General features: G+C 42.9%; 1 protein-coding gene across 1 annotated transcript in view; it reads right to left on the bottom strand.

Moving 5' to 3' along the window:
* The window catches only part of CEP250 (centrosomal protein 250), a 51,843-nt gene extending 38,018 nt beyond the window's left edge, over positions 1–13,825 (bottom strand). The window contains exons 1-6 of the mRNA XM_066624369.1: positions 13,578–13,825; positions 10,056–10,238; positions 7,295–7,351; positions 5,689–5,771; positions 5,379–5,544; positions 3,270–3,376 (exon numbers count right to left, since the gene is read on the bottom strand). Coding sequence (XP_066480466.1) covers positions 3,270–3,376; positions 5,379–5,544; positions 5,689–5,771; positions 7,295–7,351; positions 10,056–10,238 — 596 coding nt within the window. The 5' untranslated portion in view covers positions 13,578–13,825. The remainder of the gene's footprint in view (positions 1–3,269; positions 3,377–5,378; positions 5,545–5,688; positions 5,772–7,294; positions 7,352–10,055; positions 10,239–13,577) is intronic.
* Between the last annotated feature and the right edge of the window lie 7,930 nt (positions 13,826–21,755).

Genomic DNA, 21,755 nt, shown 5'->3' with positions numbered 1-21,755 from the left:
CAACATTAAGGGGAATAATAAAAGCTTCTTCAAATATGTTAGAAGCAGGAAACCCACCAGAGAAGCGGTTGGCCCTCTGGATAGTGAGGGAGCGAAAGGGGAGATAAAAGGAGACTTAGAGATGGCAGAGAAATTAAGTGAGTTCTTTGCATCTGTCTTCACGGTAGAAGACCTCGGGCAGATACCGATGCCCGAACGGCCCCTCCTGACCGAGGAATTAAGTCAGATAGAGGTGAAAAGAGAAGAAGTTTCAGACCTCATTGATAAATTAAAGATCAATAAGACACCGGGCCCTGATGGCATCCACCCAAGAGTAATTAAGGAATTGAAGAATGAAGTTGCTGATCTCTTGACTAAAATATGCAACTTGTCCCTCAAAACGGCCACGGTGCCAGAAGATTGGAGGATAGCAAATGTCATGCCAATCTTTAAAAAGGGAAAGAGGGGGGACCCGGGAAACTATAGGCCGGTCAGCCTAATATCTATACCAGGTAAGACGGTGAAATGCCTCATCAAAGATAGAATCTCAAAACACACAGACGAACAGGCCTTGCTGAGGGAGAATCAGCATGGCTTCTGTAAGGGTAAGTCTTGCCTCACAAACCTTATAGAATTCTTTGAAAAGGTCAATAGGTATGTGGATGCGGGAGAACCCGTAGACATTATATATATGGACTTTCAGAAGGCATTCCACACGGTCCCTCAACAAAGGCTACTAAAAACCTCCACAGTCAGGGAATTAGAGGACAGGTCTAGACAGGTTTTAGTATTTTTACAGGCCTGATTCCTCTGATTTGCTACGTTTTGCTCCTTTTATCTGACTTTTTATCTGACTATGGTTCTTATGGGTATATGTTAATGTGTTTTTAATATGTTTTTATTTGTGGTTAAATTATGTTTTTAATTTGTTTTTAATATGTTGTGAGCCGCCCTGGGTCCCTTTGGGGAGAAGAGCGGGATATAAATAAAGTTTTATTATTATTTTTATTATTATTAGGTCCTCTCATAGATTGAGAACTGGTTGAAGACCAGGAAACAGAGAGTGGGTGTCAATGGGCAATTTTCACAATGGAGAGAAGTGAAAAGCAGTGTGCCCCAAGGATCTGTCCTGGAACCAGTGCTTTTCAACCTCTTCATAAATGACCTGGAGACAGGGGTGAGCAGTGAGGTGGCAAAGTTTGCAGACAACACCAAACTTTTCCGAGTGGTGAAGACCAGAAGTGATTGTGAGGAGCTCCAGAAGGATCTCTTCAAACTGGCAGAATGGGTAGCAAAATGGCAGATGCGCTTCAATGTCAGTAAGTGTAAAGTCATGCACATTGGGGAAAAAATCAAAACTTTTGATTCTAGTCTGATGGGCTTCATCAGACTAGAAAAGAGACGCCTGAGGGGGGACATGATTGAGACACACAAAATTATGCATGGGAAGGATTGAGTGGATAGAGAGATGCTCTTTACACTCTCACATAACACCAGAACCAGGGGACATCCACTAAAATTGTTGGGAGAGTTAGGACAGACAAAAGAGAATATTTCTTTACTCATCGTGTGGTTGGTCTGTGGAACTCCTTGCCACAGGATGTGGTGATGGCATCTGACCTGGATGCCTTTAAAAGGGGATTGGACAAGTTTCCGGAGGAAAAATCCATTATGGGTTACAAGCCATGATGTGTATGTGCAACCTCCTGATTTTAGAAATGGGCTATGTCAGAATGCCAGATGCAAGGGAGGGCACCAGGATGAGGTTTCTTGTTATCTGGTGTGCTCCCTGGGGCATTTGGTGGGCCGCTGTGAGATACAGGAAGCTGGACTAGATGGGCCTATGGCCTGATCCAGTGGGGCTGTTCTTATGTTCTTATTTCATTAATTATTCATAACATTCACTGTATGTGCTTTCTTAATTTATTTTAAAATATTTTTATTCTGCCCTTCTTCCCAAATAATTGGGGTATCCAAGGTGGCTCACAACAATGAATTTAAAAAACATGATCACACATCAAAATAAGAATAGGAACAATGAAAAACAAGCAGCAAATAAAACACTCATAGCAATAGAGGCAGTAAAGGGATTTCATTTTTTAGGGTGCAGTATTTTATGACTATTATATCATGCATACTTATATGTTTTTATGGCATATTTTGTCAGAATTAATCATTTTGTTGAGCATACTTATTTTATTTTGTATATGAAATTTAATTGTAGCTGTTAAAAATCAGAACAACTCTGCATCCTCCATGCATTACAGGAATAAGAGACATTGGGAGTCAAGATTGTTGGTTTATGCTGGCAGTGGCAAAGAAGAAGAGGCAGGTAGGAGAGCAATCTCTTTTATGGTCACTTTACCAGAGCTTATGTTTCTGCTTCAGAAAGTAAAGAGCATATTTGATCCTTTAGCAGCTTCTGAAAATTGAAGCAACACCACATTGTGTATAAAGTTCAAAATGAGGTTAGTGTTTCATTTTAGAAACTTCTAACCTTAGGAGGCTGACACTGCTTCAACTCTATGATGGTCTAACAGCCCAATTCTATGCATGTAGAGTCAGAAGTAAGTCTCATTGAATTCAATGGAACTTACTCAAGATTATGTGCAGCCTTAGGGCCCAATTCTATCCAATTTTCCTAAACTGATGCAGCAGCAATGCAGCCCGAGGTAAGGGAACAAACCTTACCTTACCTTGGGGAGGCCTCTGTGACTGCCCCCACACTGCAGGATGCATTTCACTCTCCATTGGCACAGCTGCATTGGCTCTGGAAAGTTGGATAGGATTGGGCCTTATTGAAGTGTTCCTTAAGACACTTCAATGCAATAGAGCAAAAACACTGTCAATAAATATCCAAAGGACAGATACCAATATGCCAGAAATGCAAATAGTCTTCATAAATATGTCAAACCTAAGCACCACTGAACACACACAGCCCTAAATGGAGATAACCCAAGCTGTTGCAGAAGGAGCATTTCTCCTAAAGTTTGCTGTTATGCAGAACCTTTCCACTTAGCAGCAGCCACAGCACCACCCAAATGAAGAAAGACTCAGCTAAGGCTTTTCATAGTCCACTGAACAACCAATCAAAAAGGAGTCAGTGTAAACTCCAAGCATTGTCAGGGCATATGCAAAATAAGGGTGGAGAACTGCGGTTATCCTTCCTGTATGGCAACGGAGGCATGACATAGCTCTTGACTGAGGTACCACAAAAGTTAAATGTCTACATATGGTTTAGCAACAAATGATTTCACATTCAACTGATGGAAGAACCAATTTCCTCTCACCTGTCAGTTGCTGTTTTCATTTCCAAGAAATAACGGCGCAAAGTCACCACTTGTCGCCATATGCTAAGGATACGCTCATGTTCAGCACGCATATAACTCTCAAATAACTGCATGTGTAAAGAGAACAGAAAGTTACAGCTTAGCTTCTCTGCATTATTGTGGCCTATTGTGGCATAAAGCATAAGATGAAATTCTCTTCCAAAAACACTTCTACAATTATTCTTGGCAGCTCTCACAATTACATGAAGAGCTGAAAGAACACTAGAACTGAGCATCTCTTGTTATCTGGTGTGCTCCCTGGGGCATTTGGTGGGCTGCTGTGAGATACAGGAAGCTGGACTAGATGGGCCTATGGCCTGATCCAGTGGGGCTGTTCTTATGTTTTTATGAGCATAAATAATACTATTAATACTAATACTAAGAAATACTATTTCTCTGCAACATGAAACAGCTTTTGCCATACTGTTACACCCTTCAGAAACGCTGGACATAAATGGTTGGAGAATGGAAGGCCAGAAATATGGTTGGGGTTATGGGATCAACATTGATCCTAACAATATAGAATACGTTATGTCCGTGTTTCTCAAACTGTGGGTCGGGATCCACTAGGTGGGTCGTGAGCCCATTTCAGGTGGGTCCCCATTCATTTCAATATTTTATTTTTAATATATTAGACTGCTATGTGACTGCATTTGGGGAAATATCACAGATCTGTACTTTTAACAGGTTACTATATATATATTTTTAACAATGATAGTTTCTCCTGGGTAAGTGTGGATAGGATTCCAGCACAGGACTGTTAAAAATTTTCCTGCTTGATGCTGTCACTTCTGGTCATGACATCACTTCCAGTGGGTCCTAACAGATTCTCATTCTAAAAAGTGGGTCCCAACACTAAACACTTGAGAACCACTGCGTTATGTTATTGATCTGATCACTTGCTGAGAAGCTTTGAAAATATTCACCTCTCACACAATATTGGTGACTGGCAACAGATGCTTAAAAAGCAACTGCTAGGTCTAATAGAAGACAGTATTTGACCCATTTCTCCATTTTATTTTGTACTATGAATACACCTGCAGTGTAGGATGTGCAGCTGGAGGGCAGAAATAAAAAAGTCTGTATAGGTAAAGGGAGTGCACAGTGACAAAAGAATAAAAGATGTTTCCATTGCTTAATCTGGACACACACGCACTCCTTCTTTTAATGTTACTAAATTAAAACATTAAATAAGATCATAAGATATATAAGGTATAAGATATAAAATATAAGATCATAATTTTAAACACAGGAAAGAAATAGCATTCCCACAAGCCTTGGTGTAACATATCACTGCCCCAATCCAGATGATGGTAACATGACTTCTTCAATCTCCAGAACTCACACAACAAAATACAGAAATTCAATTTCACACAGCGTTTTGCAGTGCCTAAGGGTGCGTACAGGTTTACTTTTAAGCCATTTCTGCCCACCGTTGCATATATTCAACAGGGATCAAATATGTACATCTGTTTGCTGGGCAGAAATTGGTTAAACAGACTTACCTAAGGTTTTTCTCCCATAGCACAGCTCCCCCCCCCCAATTTTACAATGCATTCACTGATTCAAACACTGATCTAAAGTAATCCATCTTGCTTCCTCCCACCCTGAAAACTTCAAGAAAGTTGTCAGCCTTAAAAATTTAAGCACCGCATGAATGCTTAATCATTTAAACAGTTGTCTTAACAAAGTAACACTAGGAAAATTCATTTCAAAGGAGCTGTAAAATAATTCCATGGAAGGTAGGAGGGGAGAAGTTGTAACATTGCAAGGGCCATCATTGCTATGCACAGCCAGCTTCAGCTGGAATGTGACAGATGCAGTATCCCTTCTCCCAAGGCCAATCCTGGGCAGGAACTAGAGTGTACTACTACAGTGGCTTGACTGTTTAGAGTTATCCCAAATTGCTCACCCCATACATACATGTGCACTCATCCGAAATTACTCACTCTGCTACGATTAGTCAATACTAGCCAAAGCCTACCAAAGTAGAAACATGGGAAGGAATTTACCTTCCCAACATTCTCCTCTATCCTGAACCTCATTACTGACACCTTGACAAATCCCTACCTCCCGTTCTTTGTGCCATTCACCCTCTTTGTGCTCCAATTCATCCCTTGCACTTGTCCAGTCAGCCATCAGTTTGCTAATATCCTCTCGGAGAGCTGCATTCACCTCATTGGCCTTGTCCACATGTTCCCGGAGCAAGATATTCATTCCAGCCAAATTCTCACATCTAAAATATGGGAGAAAGAGCAACAATTAACAAATCTCAATTTCACATATTTGTTGTCCTGGAAGGCAGGAAAGGCAACAGTGCCATTCCCAAACCACAGCCACAGTAAGATATTCAGTCAAAGTTTTTTTTCCCTTCACTCACCTCTGTTGCTCCTCTTCCAACTGAATTAGTGCTTTCTCTAGACTATGGCCATCTTTGCGATCCCACTGATATGAAAATGATCCCTTTGTGATATAGGAAAAGAGTTTATTAAAAATATTTGTTCTATCCCGTTCCTTGCAGCAAACGTTCTTTGGCATCATTCTGCAACTACATTTATTGACCAACAAGGCAATGAACTGGGGTCACAAACATAAAAGAAGGTGCATTTGTATGATCATTTAAATGCCTAACTTGATCAGGAAGAAACAATCCAGTGAGTAGAAATACAGCTACATTTCCACTGTTTTGAGGGAATACACAGATTGATTTCTAATTAGGGAGAGATTATTCTCTTTTCTAATATGCCTCTCTGTTTCCTTCACTGCAATGCAAGAGTAGAATTAGCCAAACTTCCTGTATGCATGCCAACTAATTTCTATTCTAAACCATCTGAATTAGATCAATCAGCTCAATATCCATAAACTCAAGGAGACATTCAGAAAACAATACCAATATCCAAGATTATCCAATCCTATTCAAGATTGGGCTGGCGGGTAGAGCAGGTTATGACAGTGAAAGTCGCTTCCACTATTGTAAAATGGCTGCTGATGGCATGCATGACATATATTGGTATTTTGCCCGTGCTGACATGAGAGGCAGCAGCACCACAGGTTTGTTGCAAGACCTCGCTATACCCGCTGAACCTGGTAAGTTAGCAATGGCTGGGTGGGTAGGAAGGTAGAGGGAGTGGATGGACAGGGAACATAAATGGGCAGGGAGGGGGAGAAACTGGGGGCAGAGAAGAGGTGGGATCTGGTGGCAAAGGTGCATGCTATATCCTCTCCCCTCCACCACTGGATGCAGCATGTGCCTTTTCAGCACAGCTGCATCGGAAGTTTTTAAATGAAACGCATCTCTTCAAAAATCAAACAAATTTTTACAAAACCTGTTCAGACTTCAAGGAAACCAAAGCAGACAGAGAAAAGAGCTTCCTTTTAATTCTCTGAAACATAGATAAATTTTTCCCTCTACATCCTCCTCTCAGCACTGACAAACATATGAGAATCATTGGCTGCAATACATCGCAGCCTTACACCTCCCACAATGTAAATGAAACATCACTCTTCCCTTTTGTAGGCATTCTTTACCTCCTCTTATATCACTGAACAAAACCTGAAGATAGCGGTGGTCAAGGGTATCCCATAATTTGACTTCCTCTCTTGCATTTCTTTACTGCAAATGTTCAAACGGAGCAATCGCAAAGCACTTGCTAGGAAGTGCTCTTCCAAAGAAGTGCTTTGCAATTGCTCCGTTTGAACATTCTAAGCCTCGGGGAGCCCTGTGGAGGGATGCATGGGGCTCCTTGCAACTCCTGCAACATGCTGCAGCCCTAAGTATGTAAAAGCACCCCTCCTTTGCCTCCCTTAGTAAGGTGATCCTGGTGATCATGTTGCTGCCTCTCCCCTTCCCTTGCCCTTTAAAGGGGCAGGGGGAGCTTTACATTAGCAGGTGGGTCGCAATCCACCAGTTTGAATACCACAGCACTAGCACATTATCATCAAGAACATAACTAAGGTAAAGCATATACATTTCCTTTATAACTCACCTTGTTTGCTTCTAATCTCTGTTCTAGCTCCATACACCAATTCCGATACTGCAAGACCTGAAATAAACAGAAGCCATTTACATAACTCTGAGCATATGTGCTGCTTTAGCATCCTGTGTGGCACCTTTTTGGGGACAGTTCTCAGACTTCTTTGTTCTGGAATTACTTTATTGCAGGGGTGCCCAAATCCCAGCCCTGGGGCCGCTTGCGGCCCCCGAGGCCTCTCAATGCGGCCCTCAGGGAGCCCCCAGTCTCCAATGAGCCTCTGGCCCTCTGGAGCTTCGTTGGAGCCCACACTGGCCCGATGCAACTGCTCTCAGAGCGAGGGCGACTGCTTGACCTCTCACGTTAGCTGTGGGATATGGGCTCCCTCCACTACTTGTTGTTTCACGTCTGTGATGCAGTAGCAGCAGCAAAGGAAAGGCCAGCCTTGCTTTGTGCCAGGCCTTTTATAGGCCTTGAGCTATTGCAAGACCTTTATTCATTCATATAAGTTCATCTTTAATATATTCATTTATGTAAACTTATGCAAATATATTCAAATTTTAAATATAAATTAATTCTTCCCCCCCCGGCCCCCGAAACAGTGTCAGAGAGACAATGTGGCCCTCCTGCCAAAAACTTTGGACACCCCTGCTTTATTGTCATGAATAAGTACATATTAGGCCTAGGTTGGCATGTGAAGCCTTAACCAAACTAAGACGGTGTAACTGAGAAGTTGCTAGCAGTTCCCAGCTGCAGGAATGTGAGTAAATGAACAAAACTATTTGCTGTCTCTCCTTTGCTGGCCAGGAAGGACAGATAACAAGAATTACAACCAATTGCAATGTTTAGCACCTTAGCAGACAGAGAGGCGCATTATCAAGGGTGATAGAGTGCAGCTGTGGATCTTCAGTTGGGAGGGGTAAGAACTATAAGGGGTTAGCAACCCGGCCAACTTCAGGAAGGTTCTGTTTCTCAAGGGTTCTGAATGGACAGTCTAATAAGTATGAAGTCACCTCAGTACTATTAGCATAAAAATTATAATAATGAGTGTGGGGGGGTGGGCTGTCCTTCTTGAACAGAGTTTTGGGTGCAACATCCTGCACATGTGTGAGCTCCATTGTCCATCATGGGCACCTGGCCTCATAGGTAGCCCTGGAGCTAAAAGATCTACAAGAGTAACGTACCCAGCTGAGAGATAAGTATTAATAGAGATAGCCAGCTAGCTTTATTATTTTATTGCTGATATGTTTCCTAGATGTTTATGCCTCTAGCATTTGCTGCCTTATTGTAGAGTGTGTAACCTTATGTACTTAATAGACTAAAATATCTTTTACTAAGTTGTTTCATTGTCTGTTGGGGACAAAGGTTCAGAATCCTGCCTAGCTGTTCAGCAAGCTACCAAGTGCTCATTGAGGTCTAGTAACTTGAGGACTAAGGCTTTAATTGGGGAAAGAGCTCAGTGCCTGCAAGGGATAGAATTAAGCCTAAAGGGTCTCAGTGTCCCTTGCCTGAGGCACTGGCACATACAGGGTGGTGGCAGTACTACTGGGCAAGAGGCCTTGAGGGCTTTAGTGTTTGAAAACCAAGAACCCTGAGCACCCAAAAACCCCCCTTTGTTTATGACATTTATGCATTGCCCATACAAATATATGAAGATCAGAATATGTTTCCTTTTAAAACTAGGTTAACAGAAGTATAGACACCTACGTATGCAGTCATGCTTTAAAATAATACTATAATAATTCTATAATTCTATAAAAGAAAGTCCTGAAAGCAAACTAATTGCTTTTTTAGATGGAATGCCACCACAAACAATTATGATGACACTTTATGCAAGTGCAGTAATGCAATGCTTCAAATGACACTATCACAGGTTTCCTAGAAAGGTTCATCTATACACTGGAAGGAGCATTGCAAGAAGTGCTGGACCTCTTTAGAACAAAACTTAGATACCATACTACTGTCATGCAAGCAACACTGTATCCAGAATGTTGAGGGATTGTGGAGCGAGTTTCAGATTCTACCAGCTATTCCTAACATGTGAAAAAGTCTGCATGGAAAGATAGGCAATAGCAAACTATTTTCAAATACCCGATTACAATACTTTTCAAGTTTATAGAGAGTGGCATTCAGAGTTGTCTTCCACCAACAGAAATGCTCTTGCGTGAAGAGAAGGATGCTGCGCAAGGTTGTTACACAGAGAACATTACCTCTATTCCAGAGTATGTTAGGCATTAGTGGAAGACCTGCTTTTGCACATGCTAAGTTCTTACTCATAAAATTGATGGGCAACTTTAAGGAGCATTACTGCAACTAAAACTCCTTTAATGAACGTCACTGTGACCACCATTCAATGTGTACTAGAACATCTCTTTTTCCTCCAGTGGTGTCCTTCATGAGCTAGAGACTACCCAAATCAATCAGAATCAAATTGCATCCCTGAAAATCTCATTCGGAAGTGATCCACTGTTAAGCTGTAAATATATCATAATGGTACGAAGCAAAAGATATGCAACTGGGAAAGTGGAAAATTGAGAAGGCAAACAGAAAAAAAAGACACAGAAAATTTTAGCATTGGCCCATTTGCCAAGTCATGACGAAGGTCTTGTAATGCTATGTCTCATGGCTCTTTTAATATTTATGAATTTGGAAAGAATGATTGAGAAAGTTGATTTTCAAGCATGCACTTTATTCTTTACCCATTCTTACTCCTTAACATTTCTCCACTCAAGATCTTATCTTGTTCAAATACCATTAGAAACACAAGGTGTTTTACCTTTGCCTGTAACTTCTGTACAAGTATGGCCTGCCTATGCTGTGCCTCCTGTGAACTCTGAAGTTTATGCTGATATGATGCCTGGTTTTCCACCATCTGTTGATGAAGTGCCACTAGCTGTTCCTCTGGCAATAACTGGACTGTCTGCATTTTCATGCTGTTTTTCCCTTGTTCTCCTTCCATCTAAGAGTCAAAGCAAACAGAAGTAAGACTAAATTTAATTAATTTAGAGGACTGGGTGATGCGGATGAGCCATATTTTCTCACCAAGAACAACTGTGGAAGCAGAGAAAGAGATACTGTTGATGTTAATGCAAAGAAATAATTATGGTCCTGCACTAAAATGAAGATAATCTGCTTTGTTCTGACAGAGGAACAAGAAATGCTGTTATTTGGAATACATAGGTAACAGTCTCCATGCTGCAGCGTGCACAGACTCATGTGCATGTGTGCACACAGGGGATCTCAAGAAAATGTACAATTCACACATGTACTGCAAATGGTGCAAACAGAAGCAGTTGCTTGACCTGTTAATTTAGTTAATGAATTAGACTTGAATGAACATACTTGAAATGTTCCCCATTGGCATCTATACACTTTTGACATTGTTGACTAAGGGTGCAATCCAAACCTGCGATGGAGCAGGCAAGCCAGGAGGCTTGTGCTGCATCCAGCGCAGGTTCGTTGGCTCTAGCGGCTCAGCCAGGGGCAAGGGGAAGCTCTTCCCCTTACCCCTGGGTAAGGGCTGCACGCCCCAATGGGTCTCCTTGGACCTGTGCCACCTCTGGAGGTAGCACAAGCTCGAGGAGAGCGGAGCCGCTTGAAGCCCTCTGTTCACCGTGGGGATGGGGGTTGGGATCCAGCATAACTGCTGGGTCCCAGCCCCGCCCCGGCTCCCTGCACATGCACCCCTGGGGCCGCCCAGAAACGCCCCTATCCAACTTTCCAGTGCCGGTGCAGCTGCAATGCAACCCAGAGGAAAAGAAACAAACGTTCCTTTATCTGGAGGAGGCCCCATTGGCATGGCTGCACCGGTGCTGGAAAATTGGATAAGATTTGGCCCTAAGGGATATTCACCAGATATTCACCAACATGTGTGCTGAGATGGTTCTGCACATCTCTTCAATTGCTTCCCTTATATAGTCAAGTGCTGGTGGTTTTCTAAAATGAAGTAGGTATGCATTAGACCTCATTAAATTGTGTGTATATGTTTTTGAGAAATCCTATACACACACACACACAACCCAGATTTTTCTAGACAATCTCCTCCTCAGTTAACAAAATGGCTCCTTTTGGAGTTACAAAGAATGCACAACTATAAAAAGCCACCATAGCAAGAGGGAAGCCACTGCTCAGCACCCTTGGGCATTAAGAACATAGTTCTGTATTTTATTAATACAAATATTTTAGTAAGTTCAGATATTTGTTGATTTCTCTATGTATTTCACTAATCACTTTTTGAACTACTCTTGCTGAAAAGCATTATTATTATTGTTATATAATTATAATTATAATTATAATATAATATTTAATAATAATAGTGGTATTTTTCCTCCTGGGAGATTTTGGTTCATCTTTTGGTCTCAAGGGCTGCAGACTCCTTCTCTGGCACAACACTGTGACATAGACATGACGCTGTCACCAGATGCTCAAGGATGACATCATGTATCATCCCCAAACTTCCAGGTTGCTGAGTAACCACACAGCTTATGAGTAGAGGGACTATATAGACAAACAAGCATTGTGATAGAGTGCATTATAGTTTCAAGGAAGGGGACAACACCAGAAGCAGAATCTAACAGAATAAATGCAACCTCAGCTAGAGTTTTATAGCAAATGTTTTAATCTAAAGATTAAAGAATACAGAGTGCACAACATATTTCAAGTGGAGATCTTCTTTACAGGCAATAGGATCCAAAAACTTTTTCTCATGAAGATTATTCCTTTAGGCACCTTACACTCAGCGGATATCTCAAACTGCAAGGAATCTCATTTAACTTGACAACAAACCAAATATTCTTGCACAAACTGCTTGTCTGCAAATCACTTCACATGTAACAGAGTTCCTACAGCCACTTCAGTTATCATACTCGGGGCACAATCATAACCAACTTTCCAGCACTGACATAGCTGTGCCAATGTGGTGTGCACTGCATCTTGCAGTAGGGAGGCAGTCAGTGAGGCCTCCTCAAGAAAGGGCATGTTTGTTATCTTACCTTGGGGCTGCATTGCAACTAGGTCAGTGCTGGAAAGTTGGTTAGGATTGCACCCTCAACTACATGACTGTAGGGATGCCCCATATGAACATGAAAAGTAATGCAAATTCCAAAACAGAACAGATTCCATGTAAGAATTCCATCTTAAATGAACATGAAGCAGCCCAGACAGAAACCTGTCAAAGATTACTTTTTGACAAGACGACCCTCACATTGTAGTTTCACTGTGAATTAATGACAGCAACATTATAGAGCCCCAATCCTACAGATATTTCATTGGAAGTATAGTCGATTTTGATAAGACATCCTATTAATTATGTAAAAAAATAGTCATGGTGCTTTTCTTAACTGATTAACAGCTGAATCCTATCCACACTTTCCTGGGAGTAAGCCCCACTGACACTAATGGGACTTAATTCTGAGTAGACGTGCATAGGATTGGGTTGTCAGGGCACAATCCCAACGCACTTTCCAGCAAAAGGACAATGCAGCTCCGAAGTAAGGAAACAAACATTCCCTTACTTTGAGGAGGCCTCCATGAGTACTACCCTACTGCAGGATGCAGCACATGCCCCACTGGCACAGATATGTAAGTGTTGGAAAGTTGGTTAGAATTTGGGCCTAAAAGTCTTTCCCATAAACTGTCTCAGCAATACTTACATCAATTCAGAAATATCTGTATTGCAATTCTGCAGAGGATGGAGTGCAGAGATGGAGAAGCGCGATCCACTAAAATTGAGCGTTGGGAATTAGGACCAACCAAAAAAGATTTCTTTACCCAGCATGTCATTTGTCTGTGGAACTCCTTGCCATGGGATGTGCCTTTCAAAGGGGATGGGACAGATTTCTGGAGGAAAAGTCCATCACAGCTTACAAGCCATGATGGAAGCCTGGCAACCTCCTGATTTTAGAAGTGGGCTCCTTCAGAATGCCAGGTTCGAGGGAGGGCTCCAGGGCGCAGGTCTCTGGTGGCTTGTGTACCCCCTGAGGCATCTAGTGGGCCATGTGAGATGCAGGAGGCTGGACTCGATGGGCCTTGGGCCAGCCAGGCTTTTCTTAGGGTCTTACCCTACCCTATGCATGTTTACCCAGAAGGAAGCCCCAGTGTGTTCAGTGGGGTTTCTCTTCAGGTAAGTGCTCAGGGTGGCAGCCTGGGAGAGCAGTTCAGGCTCCCCTCCACAAACACTCCAGCGGAGGTGGAGTGTCTCCCTGAGCATCCTCCCCAAGCAGAAGGTGCTCCTTCCCGGCCGCCAGGTGAGGAAGGCGCCCGCCCACGACACACCTGAGCGCGCTGCAGAGATGCTCACCTCGGCAGGGACGGCTACCTGCGCTCTGCCGCCCGCCCCCGCCTGCGGGCTCTCCTGGGCGGGGCAAGCAGGTCCTCCTGGCCGCCAGGGCTGAACGACGCAGCTCCTGCAACGGAAACTTGCCCTCGTGCCCGCCCCGCGTCTGCCTCCCCCCTTCCAGGCGAGGCGACGAGAGGTTGTGGCTGTAGGCCTTTGGGGGCGCGCGCGTCCCTCGGCACTGAGGCGGCGAGCAGGAAGCGTCCCAAGACTGCCCGCCCGGCTGCTTCCCGAAGAGGACAGGCCCCAGTGCGCGGCCCAGTAGCCAGAGCCGCCGGCGGGGAGGAGGAGTGGCGGCCCAGCAGCACTCGCAGCGCTGCGCTGGTTTCCGGAGCCCGCAGACAGGCTGGGCCTCTCGTAGCAACCCCTCAGGCGCGGGAGGCGGAGAGAGCCCCCTGCGGCTTGGAGCGCTCAGCCCTGCTCGTCCGCCTGGGCCCTTCCCCTTTGCTATCACTGGCCACCTTGCAGGTATCCAGGGTGACCAGAAGGCCTCTAGTCCAGCACAAGGCCTCGTGTCTTGGAAGAGGCTACAATCCTAGCCACACTTTCCTGGAAGTAAGCCCCATTCACTATAATGGGATGTGCTTCTGAGTAGACATGCATAGGGTTGGGCTCTGAGGCTGCAATCCTATCCACACTTTCCTGGGAGTAAGCCCCATTCACTATAATGGGATGTACTCCTGAGTAGACATACATAGGGTTGGGCTCTGAGGCTGCAATTCCATCCACAGTTTCTTGGGCAGAAGTCCTCTTGACTATAATAGGTGTACTTCTGAGTCGACATGCATAGGATTGGGCTCTAAATGTCCTCCTTTTCCCAATCAGCTGACCCCTGCAGGCAGCTGACCCCATGTAGCCTTCTTGTAATTAATAAATTATATGTAATAAATTACATGTAATATAATAAGTAATCTACTGTTTAAATTAACCACATGAAATCAATATATGAGCGTTTTTAGCTTTTGTTATGTCCTATATTTTTTCTTGGATGTCCTACATTTTGGTGTGTCTTTTTTTTTGTGCTTATGAAATTTGCTCACCCTGCATGTATCTGTTTCACTTTTTTCAGACAGGCCAAATCAACATGGATAGCATTAGGCAGTACCCGAAGCAGGTGTGAAACGTGCGAATGGTTGTGCACCTAACTTAAAGATGCTGGACGTTCCAATATCACTTCATGCACATTAGGGTTTCATTCTCAACATTTATGAGGGAATTGTTATCTTGATAGTGTGGTTGTGAATACAGGACTATGGGATGACAGTAAATTCCAAATTTGATTAACTCTCAGCAGCACAGTCCTGTGCATGGCTACTCAGAAGTTTCATTGATTGTGTTCACTTTGGCAGGTCAGCACTGGTTTATTGCTGGAACTACTGCTAGATGTATTCCTGTTGTAGAATTCACACCTGCTGCAATAGTTGGGTGTTAAATTTTCTTTTCAACTTAAGGACAGAGAGGAACAGTCATCACTCAGTTCTGAAGTGGTAGTGAGGACACTACAGAAAAGAAGTATTTTGTTGCTCCAGGTACTTCTGGAGCGTGGATGTGTGACAGAATACAAGATTGTATTCTTGTGCATGTGGTGCCATGTCCTTCTCTGATAGACCCAAAACCTCCTTGCTAGCCCTATATTCTTCATCAAACATTTCAAGAGCACCTACTGAAGAATTTAATAGCTCATGCCAATTCATTATCTCTTAACACTACTACAACTACTGTTGTGTACTCACAATCACATTGTTCAAAGCATGTTTATAGAGAATGGGAGATTTGACAGTAGCAAATTTCACATACTTCATGCCTAAGTGCATTTACCTGGAATAACTTGAAGAGTCCAAACCAGAAATGCACTGAACTGTGCAACATGGCCTAAGCTGGGGTTAGCTTTATTTATAAATCCAAAGTGGGGGGTTGTGAAATACTTGAACAAAGGTGGAGATGTGGGGGCTTTAGTACTTTACCCATGCCACAATTTTGATCCTGATTGCAGCCCCCCCCATGCTAGTTTTAGTTGGAAGAGCATGTCAACTGAAAGCCAATCAAAGATTTTTTTCAGCTAAAAATAGTATGTGGGTAGTCACAATCTGGGGGAAATAAACATGGTGGGGTAAAGTACTAAAGCCCCCTGCTCCCACAGTAGTTTTTCCACATTTTGCAGCCCACCCACTTGAATATTTATGAATAAAACTAATACCCCTTGGGCCACTTTTCACAATTAGGTGCATGCCTTGTTTATCCTAAATTTAACTGATTTCATTTAAACTTAATTCCAAACAAATAGGATAATAGTAGACTTTTATCCCCTAGTAGCCAGTTGAGTTCAGTTGTTTGGTGGGGGTGTTTTTTAAACTTGTTTAACATCTCATACTCAGATTCTTGAACAGCCTTGGTTAGTTAGCCAAAAGTATTTTTTAAAATGTAAAAAATCTGCTACTCATCCTATGTTGTATACTTAATCTGTACTCTTTCATGCTGGAATTTCATGCTTCAGAGATTTTCTGAAACTCTGTACTGTATGTAATATGAAGTATTTTTTGAACTAGTAGCAATAACTAAAGTTAGCACTGATTTCAGAAGAAAAACCACATGGAACTGATTGGAAAAAAACCCCAATGTTCATTTTGGCTTAAAGATACAGAAGATTGTTGCATATGCTTCAGGTCTACCAGAAATTCTGTTGGATACAGTCACATCATGTGAGTTCTGTAGACTGGTTGCAGCTTGTTCTTATAATGGTCTGGTGCTTCAGCAGACGCAAATCACAGGATGCTTGCTCCAAGTTTCCATGCCTTGGATTTTTGCACTCAGACACTTGCTTCTTCAGATTCTAATGCTTCTGCTCACATTAAGACACTAGTGTTATTGATTTATAGGCCCAAGGAGCTGGAGACCTTGGACTTTACTTTCTAGTGATTAGAAATGTCAGTCGTGAGACATTGCCAGCGGCAACATCTGGTTTCCATTATTTAAAGGGACAGAAATTATTGGTAACCTCTTTGTGCATGCCAAAGAAGCCCACAGTATCCATGCCCCTGAGAGGCCCCTTTCTTCCTCAGGTCTCTTGTAACACTCACAGAAACCCACAGTATCCATCTGGTACCCTTCAGGGGCCTCTGCTATGAAGAAACTTCATTCTAAGAAACTACATTCTAAGAAAGTTATCTGCAGCCTCCTGATTTGTTAATCACGTAGGGCTACCTCTCAAGTGTGGCATCAAACTAAAAGGGTTGCTTCAATGACTGCTCACTTTTCTTAGGGAGACCTCAGCAGGTGCTTACTGTTCCTAGGAAGGTTGAAACCCTACATTGAAAAATGTAGTTCTTTAGAATCTTGCAGGGTTCCTTTTCTCAACTTTTATCACAGAAGAGAAAAGAGGGTGGGATGGGCATTCTGACTCTGTACTTACTATTTGTTTTCAGAGCAGACTGTTCACCATCTGTAGCATTGTGATGGCTAAAGCTATAGCACTGTGGAGGCTTAGGTTAGCAAAGGATTTTTCCTCTCCCCATCTCTACCTATACATAAACTCTGAGAGCAATGATTTGTAGATAGGAACCGTTTTTAGAACTGCTCCCTCTGGAGCAGTCTGAGTACATTGCCTGCATATATTTGCTAAGCCTCTTGACACTGAAACACACAATTCTTTCTTCACTTTTCTGTTTACTTTAGTAAAGCTCAAGCACTGCCATAGCTAAGGTTACGCCAGGATATTCCATATAGTGAGACATTTTAAAAGTTTGTAATCATTCTTGGGCTCCATAGACAGTTGTGGCATATGTTTGGCATATGACTAGGCAGTCCCTCAGCCATTTTTTTGTTCTTCGTACAGTTCATGGCAGCTACCATCATGGACAGAAACTCCAATGGAAAGTTTCTGTTCTTGGTAATGCCACAGAGCTAGGCTGCATAATCACTTTACAGCTCTAGCGTTGAGAACTCTGACCCATGTTAATAGAATTAAAGGGAACTAGCTTTGTTGCCCAGGAAAAATCTTGGGTAGCTGGGTCTAGTCAGGATTTTTTAACAATTCCTGGGGACTTCTACCCAAGAATTGGTTCAGAAAATCATAGCCAGGGGAATACAGGTCCAGCCTATTTATACACGGATTTTTATACACAGATTTGACTCAACAGGAATGGCCCCTGCAAATGAGAAGGAATGTGCTGATCCCTGGAGAAGGGGAAAAATGCATCCCTTTCAAATCAGTTTAAAAAACTGAACAGTCCTTTAACAATAGCCTCCTTAATGAGAGAGAGAGAGGACAGCTGACTGACAATCCAGCAATCCTTCTCTCTCCAGCTGACCCCTCCCTTCCCCCTGAGCAGTGAAAGAAAGGTGATCACTTTGCATTGGTGAAGGGAGGGGCTGAGTGAAGCTTTCTAAGCTCTTGGAGGAGGACTGGTTGATGGATTGTCTTCTTAATGACTCTTATCTTAGAGTCAAAAGGTCAGCAAGGCTGTTTTTAAATCACAGCAAAGAAACGTGTTTTTAAATTGATTTGCTATAGTGCCCATGCACATGAGTGAGTGCTTGGAAGGGAACCCACCAGAATGAGGCTCGACCTAACATAAGAACATAAGAACAGCCCCACTGGATCAGGCCATAGGCCCATCTAGTCCAGCTTCCTGTATCTCACAGCGGCCCACCAAATGCCCCAGGGAGCACACCAGATAACAAGAGACCTCATCCTGGTGCCCTCCCTTGCATCTGGCATTCTGACATAACCCATTTCTAAAATCAGGAGGTTGCGCATACACATCATGGCTTGTACCCCATAATGGATTTTTCCTCCAGAAACTTGTCCAATCCCCTTTTAAAGGCATCTAGGCTAGACGCCATCACCACATCCTGTGGCAAGGAGTTCCACAGACCGACCGCACGCTGAGTAAAGAAATATTTTCTTTTGTCTGTCCTAACCCGCCCAACACTCAATTTTAGTGGATGTCCCCTGGTTCTGGTATTATGTGAGAGTGTAAAGAGCATATCCCTATCCACTCTGTCCATCCCCTGCATAATTTTGTATGTCTCAATCATGTCCCCCCTCAGGCGTCTCTTTTCTAGGTTGAAGAGGCCCAAACACCGCAGCCTTTCCTCATAAGGAAGGTGCCCCAGCCCCGTAATCATCTTAGTCGCTCTCTTTTGCACCTTTTCCATTTCCACTATGTCTTTTTTGAGATGCGGCGACCAGAACTGGACACAATACTCCAGGTGTGGCCTTACCATAGATTTGTACAATGGCATTATAATACTAGCCGTTTTGTTCTCAATACTCTTCCTAATGATCCCAAACATTGAATTGGCCTTCTTCACTGCCGCCGCACATTGGGTCGACGCTTTCATCGACCTGTCCACCACCACCCTAAGATCTCTCTCCTGATCTGTCACAGACAGCTCAGAACCCATCAGCCTATATCTAAAGTTTTGATTTTTTGCCCCAATGTGCATGACTTTACACTTACTGACATTGAAGCGCATCTGCCACTTTGCTGCCCATTCTGTCAATCTGGAGAGATCCTTCTGGAGCTCCTCACAATCACTTCTGGTCTTCACCACTCTGAAAAGTTTGGTGTCGTCTGCAAACTTAGCCACTTCACTGCTCAACCCTGTCTCCAGGTCATTTATGAAGAGGTTGAAAAGCACCGGTCCCAGGACAGATCCTTGGGGCACACCGCTTTTCACCTCTCTCCATTGTGAAAATTGCCCATTGACACCCACTCTCTGCTTCCTGGCCTCCAACCAGTTCTCAATCCACGAGAGGACCTGTCCTCTAATTCCCTGACTGTGGAGTTTTTTCAGTAGTCTTTGGTGAGGGACCGTGTCAAACGCCTTCTGAAAGTCCAGATATATAATGTCCATGGGTTCTCCCGCATCCACATGCCTGTTGACCTTTTCAAAGAATTCTATAAGGTTCGTGAGGCAAGACTTACCCTTACAGAAGCCATGCTGACTCTCCCTCAGCAAGGCCTGTTCGTCTATGTGTTTTGAGATCCTATCTTTGATGAGGCATTCCACCATCTTACCTGGTATGGATGTTAGGCTGACCGGCCTATAGTTTCCCGGGTCCCCCCTTTCCCTTTTTAAAAATAGGCGTGACATTTGCTATCCTCCAATCTTCTGGCACCATGGCCGTTTTGAGGTGTATTTTTTGAAGTACAGGTTTTGAAGCAACCTGTATTGCTTCACACTGCACAACTATGTGGGCACATATTCCTGGTCTCCATCTCTTCAACAAAATGTGAGGAATAGTGGGTGTTTTGTTAAACTGAAACCAGCAATCTCCATTAATGACCTGAGTGATGAAAACTGGCAATAACACTTGGCTGGCTCTAGGGCTGAAAATGCCCTTAGTGAAAAGCTTTCCATGGGCTACCTCTTATATGGGTGGGTCCTAGTAACAGTAGTAACAGTATTTATATACCGCTTTTCAATGAAAAGTTCATAAAGTGGCTTACAGAGAAAAATCAAATAACTATTGGCTCTCCAAGAACCATTTGCTTAACCTCTGTTATAACTATACTTACAAGCTCTGTAGCAAAAGTCAAGTGACAGAACCCAAGTAAGTCTGCACATGGCTAAACAATACCATGCCCATGCTGTATCTCAGCTGGTGTCTGATTTACAGCTAGTTACACCATTTTTTTTGATAAAATTTTGAAAATGTACATAGCTATAAAATTTCACAGAATGAACAAAGGCTGCTAAAATGGGTATTTTTGAATCACACCACAGGACAAATAAGTACCCCAAATTTAATAACAATCTAAGGTGTTCAGTCTGAAACAATGTGATGATTTGACATGGAATGACCAACATAAAAATTTGTACTGTATGGGACAAAAGGTTAAATCCTCTCTCCACACAAACTGAAGTGAAGACCCTGTAACTTTTTTCTTTTAACAGAAAAAGTTTTCACTCATGTAAGTCCCCACAGCACATCTAATTTGGCCGTCAGTAGAATATAGATCTTGTGGATAAAGAAGAGTCAACTGCAATTGTGTTAATGACTATAAATGACTAATAGAGCAGTGGTTCCCAAACTTTTTAGCATCAGGACCCACTTTTAAAATGACACTATTATAGGGACCCACCTAAACCCACCAGATTTATGAGACTTTTTAGAAAGAAGATCTAGAAAGAAATGTTACAAAAAATTCAACCCATTTCTCATAATAAAGCAACCCTAGAGAACTTTAATGAATGCACTCCTTTCTTTCCCACATTTTATCTCCCTATATTTAGACATGCTTACAAACTGCAGGAGCTCAGCTTCCTGCAAACCCTAGGAGCAGCTCTCTTTGCAGGGTAATTAGCTGGTAATTAGGGTAATTCCATTAGTAATGGAATGATGGTGGCAGCTTTTCCCACTGCAGTAGGCAATAGCAGAGACAGTAACGCTGCTCCACTAAGCCCCCTTCTCTATTCTGTTTAATTCCCCATCACTAGACCGAAGAAGAACTGTGCTTCATCCATTATCTCCTCAAGGCATATAAGAACATGATGCAGGGGCCTCTGGAGAAAGCCACACATGGGTGGGGAGGAGAGGACAAGACAGACTTAACTGAGACTGTTACACTGCTATACAAAGGCGGGTTGTGGCCTGAGGTTTGGCACTTTGGGGGTTAGCCTCTGAAGACCCTGGGCCCTTGATAACTGCCCAAGGCTAACACAAACTGGAAAAGTACACATGTCTTATTCAATTATTCTCATCTCTTTGCTCATGCTTTTTTCCCATAATATATAGACAATTGGAAAGTGGATGAAATTTTAGGTTATGGTGCTTCTCAATGGAGTACTTGTCAATTATCAGGCATGCTGGTTCTATGTGCCTGCTATCCCACAAGCCACATGGAGACTTTGTTGATGGCAATCTGAGAAGTAGCAAGATGAGCATGGATAGGTGGCACACAGTATTATTACAGCCCCAGATTTGCCCACTAAACTATATGGGAGGGGGGGTGACTGCTATCTGGACAAGCCCCATAGGTGGTGCTGGCATAACATATACAGGTTGAGCCTCATTTTTCAGGTGGGTTCCCTTCCAAGCACTCATGTGGATGGCACAGAAAACACACTATAGCAAATCAATTTTAAAAAGTTTCTTTGCTTTAAAACAAAGCAAATTTAAATTTAAAAACAGCC

The sequence above is a fragment of the Tiliqua scincoides genome, chromosome 4 (assembly GCF_035046505.1).
Source record: "Tiliqua scincoides isolate rTilSci1 chromosome 4, rTilSci1.hap2, whole genome shotgun sequence".
NCBI classification, from domain to species: domain Eukaryota; kingdom Metazoa; phylum Chordata; class Lepidosauria; order Squamata; family Scincidae; genus Tiliqua; species Tiliqua scincoides.
The sequence above is the reverse complement of the archived record's forward strand: the minus strand, read 5'-3'. Positions and strand labels throughout refer to the sequence as shown.